General features: G+C 55.7%; 1 protein-coding gene across 1 annotated transcript; it reads left to right on the top strand.

Moving 5' to 3' along the window:
* The first annotated feature begins 2,949 nt into the window (after nt 1-2,949).
* LOC127396313 (olfactory receptor 14A16-like) lies at nt 2,950-3,906 on the top strand. The gene has a single exon (XM_051643939.1). It carries the CDS (start codon nt 2,950-2,952, stop codon nt 3,904-3,906), a length of 957 nt encoding a protein of 318 aa, XP_051499899.1.
* The last annotated feature ends 489 nt before the right edge of the window (nt 3,907-4,395 follow it).

Below are 4,395 nucleotides of genomic sequence, written 5' to 3'. Positions count from 1 at the left end.
CAGTCTTTAGCAGCAGGACCAGTTGCTCACTGGGTACACAGCCCCCTGAGCTGGAAGGCAGGGATGGGGAGCAGAATGGAGCCCCCATCATCCCAGAGGAGATGGTCAGTGACCTGCTGCACCACTTGGACACACACAAGGCTCTGGGGCCAGATGGACCCACCCAAGGGGGCTGAGGGAGCAGGCAGAAGTGTCGTGCCCTGGTCCTGCCCTTGGCATTGCACAGCTCCACATCCCAGTGCCCCAGGGAGAGCTCTGAGGGGTGAGTGAGGGACAGGATCTCCCTTCCCAGGGGCTGGGGGTCAGGGCTGGCACCTTTGGTGAAGGGGGACAGGGCTTGGTCCTCTGCAGTCATGAAACACACCCAGGGTCACTCAGCCCCAGAGCCACCTTCACCTTCCTCTTCCCCACCTGCCATCCCTGCCTCCTCTTTCCTGCTCTACCCACACCCTGGGGACGCTTCCTCACTCGTGTCCCTCACTGGGACCCATCAGCACTGACAGAAACTTTGCAGTTGGGCTCTGACTTCTGCAGAGGTTTCATCAGCTTCCTCTCCCTGTCTCAGCTTCATGGGCTCAGCAGCAAAGCCACCAGAGGGCTCATTAAGGTTCTGAGCTGGGCTCCTGGGATGGAGGGAGCTGCTGGCAAGTGGGCAGTGCTGCAGAGAGACAGCTCTGCCCAGGAGCAGCTCCTCTGCTTGGCCCAGCAGGGAGAAGGACACTGCCAGGGGGTCTGAGGGAGATGGGCAAGGCAGAGAGAGCTTAAAGGTGCTCAGGACTGGGGAGGAGTGAGAGCTGAGTGGAGGAGACATCTGTGCAGCCCTTGGCACGGTGAGTCTGTGGGTGCAGGGCAAGGTGGGTGCAGTTCCTGGAGGCATCTCCTGCAGCTGGCACAGCCACAGCTTACGGGGTGTGTGAGGTGTGTCAGGGCTTTGGTGTGGGTGGCTCTGGTTGTGCCATTTTGGATCTTGGTGCAGGCAGGGGTGCAGGCAGGGGTGCCCAGGGCTGTTGTCAGAGCAGGGTCCTGCAGCTGAGGGGCTGTGTGCTGGGGCAGGGGCTGTGCTGCCTGCCAGGGGCAGCTCTCAGCCTGCCCGGGGAGCTCCTCAAGGACTGTGGGGAGAACCTCTGTGCGGAATGAGTCGTCCCTGGCAGGGCAAGGACGGGTCCTTCTGCTTCTGAGAGGGTGCTGTGTGGGTCAGGACTGCTCACAGCTCCAGATCACCCCCAGGGCATTTGCAGAGGGTCCTTCTGAAGCAGCACAGAGAGGCAGCATTTCTCTGGGAGAAAAGGAGTCTATGCTTGGAGTTCTGTACTCTTGGTGAGCTGGGTGGGCAGTGGGAGATGAGAATTGAGCTTTCCACTCTGGAGAAGGCACTGAGACCCCAGAGCTAGTGGGGACTTGTCTGAGCTGCTGCTGAGCCCCTGCACACCCAGAGCTGCCCCTGGCAGGTCCCTGCTACAAGGGGTGTCTTCCAGGCAGAGCTGAGCACCCGGCGGGTGGGATGGGCTCTGGGAGCCCTGCTAAGGAGGGCACATGGAGACAGAGAAGCAGCTCCAGGCAGCAGAGACAGCTCCAGGCAGCAGAGACATGGGCAGGGAGGAGAGGGAGCTGCTGCCTGCAAGTCATGGGAAGGGGGATCTGGACACCTTCCTGCCATCCCTGCAGGGCTGATGCCTTCCCAACAGCGACCCCCTGCTCTCCTCTCCCCCTCTGTAGAACTCCCAGCCCTTCATAACACAGGGACTTAGTCCTGAGTTCCCTTCCCAGACACCCCAGCACCCCAGAGCAGAAATGCTCGAGTCTCTGACTTTGTGTCCCTGTCCCAGCTCTCTCAGCAGCAGCACTTTGGCATGTTCCCCTCCTGGCCCTGCTGCCCTTGTTCTTCTCCTTCTTCTCCTTGGGGTGGGGGGGTGATGATTTGGGTGCAGCTCAGACACTGATGCTGGGTGTCCTGTCTTGCCATTGTGTCCATGGAGGAAAAGTATCCAAATGGCCTGATATCTGGGGCTGTGAGGACTGCAGGGTGTGGGGCTGGGGCTGAGCTGACCCTCCTGTCAGGATACCCCATGTCTGGGATACTGGGCTCTTCCCCTGCAGGGTCCTGCTGAGTGGCACGCTGCCCTCCAGAAGGGCACAGCTCTCCTGTGGCACCTCTGTGTTTTCTGGGAGCCCCATGGAGAAGACATGTCCATGGCAAGGCCATGGAAATGCTGCTCCTGGTCTGTCTGTGGGCAGCTGCAGTGAGCCCTGTGTGTCCCTGGCTGGGAGGGCAGAGCTGAGATCCTGCTCAGGGAGAATGAGATGGGCTGAGGGGCTGGGAGAGCTGCACTGGACAATCTGACTGCTCTGCTCTCAGCCATGTTCAGTTTCTCCTCAGGAGAACATCTGTGTGTGATGGTCCTGCAGCTGAAAGAGGTGCCAGCTCAGGGCAGCTGAGAGCAGGACTGATGGACAGAGCAGCTGTCCTCACTCTGCACTAAGGCACAGTCCCTCAGCTTCTCAGCACCTTCAAGGTTTCACTTGGAGAGCAGTGGAAAGGCCAAGGCTTCTGCCTTAAAAACTTTCCTCAGGTGTGGTGGGGAAACCAGAGCAGAAGACACAAACCAAAATCCCCTCAGTACTGCTGTGTAATTATGTGAGTCTGGAGGAGAAATGCGGAAAAGTTTTTTGATATCTCAAACGGATTTAGTCTGAGGTCACCCCCTCTTCCTTTCAACCTCTTGCTGCAGGGCAGGACTGACTCCTCCAGAGCTCACAGCTCCCTCAGGGATCAAAATCCAGCAACAACCAGACTGTACAGAAAAGGACCTGCAAAAGGAATTTGTGAAAGACAAGAGGCAGTTTGTGTGTCTCTAACAGCAATTAAGGAGATATTTTTGGGAGAATTCTGCTCTAAATTCTCCCTGTCTTTTTCTTCTATGCACAGGTCTCCACGCCCAGAGGCAGCAGATGTCCAACAGCAGCTCCATCAGCCAGTTCCTCCTCCTGGCATTCGCAGACAGGCGGGAGCTGCAGCTCCTGCACTTCTGGCTCTTCCTGGGCATCTACCTGGCTGCCCTCCTGGGCAACGGCCTCATCATCACCACCATCGCCTGGGACCACCACCTCCACACCCCCATGTACTTCTTCCTGCTCAACCTCTCCCTCCTCGACCTGGGCTGCATCTCCACCACCCTCCCCAAAGCCATGGCCAATTCCCTCTGGGACACCAGGGCCATCTCCTACTCAGCATGTGCTGCACAGCTCTTGTTCTATTTATTCTTCATCTCAGCAGAGTATTTTCTTCTCACCATCATGTGCTATGACCGCTACGTGGCCATCTGCAGACCCCTGCACTACGGGACCCTCCTGGGCAGCAGAGCTTGTGTCCACATGGCAGCAGCTGCCTGGGCCTCTGGGTTTCTCAATGCTCTGCTGCACACAGCCAGTACATTTTCACTGCCCCTCTGCCAGGGCAATGCCCTGGGACAGTTCTTCTGTGAAATCCCCCAGATCCTCAAGCTCTCCTGCTCACACTCCTACCTCAGAGAACTTGGGCTTCTTTTGGTTAGCGTCTTTTTAGGATTTGGCTGTTTTGTCTTCATGGTGGTGTCCTATGTGCAGATCTTCAGGGCTGTGCTGAAGATCCCCTCTCAGCAGGGAAGGCACAAAGCCTTTTCCACCTGCCTCCCTCACCTGGCCGTGGTCTCCCTGTTCGTCAGCACTGTCATCTTTGCCTACCTGAAGCCCCCCTCCATCTCCTCCCCATCCCTGGACCTGGTGCTGGCAGTTCTGTACTCAGTGGTGCCTCCAGCAGTGAACCCCCTCATCTACAGCATGAGGAACCAGCAGCTCAAGGATGCCCTCAGGAAAGTGATTTCTTCATTGTTCAAGTGTGAGAGATTTAAAGACTCTTTCCACAAATGACTCCACTTTATGTAATTGCATTGTGTTTGTTTATTTGGTTTTGGTTTTTGTTCTTCTAGTATTCTGTGCTGTTGGGGTTTTTTTTATGATTTATTGAATAATTTATTTATTTCTAATTTTTTTATTTTATTTATCATTACTACTGTTTTTGTTGTCATCCATGGTTTTGTTCCTGCAAAGATGTTTGCACTTGTGTTGCTACAACTGAGACACAGACCTGCTTTGTTTCCTCTTGATCCATTATTAAAGTTTCTAACACTTGCTCTGAGTCCTTGGCTGTCCAGGAACCCAAATTAGCTGCTCTGCATGGCATCCTGTCCCCCAGCCATGTCACTTGCACTCAGCTCTCTAGGTCATTGATACAGATATTAACCAGGACTGGTCACAGGATGGACCCCTGAGGGACACTTGTCACCATCTCCATCTGGACACTGAGCCATTCACCACTGCCCTCTGGATCTGACCATCTCACCCATTCCTCATCCACTG

This window comes from Apus apus, unplaced genomic scaffold (assembly GCF_020740795.1).
Source record: "Apus apus isolate bApuApu2 unplaced genomic scaffold, bApuApu2.pri.cur manual_scaffold_68_ctg1, whole genome shotgun sequence".
Classification (NCBI taxonomy): Eukaryota; Metazoa; Chordata; class Aves; order Apodiformes; family Apodidae; genus Apus; species Apus apus.
Note: the sequence above shows the minus strand (reverse complement) of the source record. Positions and strands in the feature narration are given on the sequence as shown.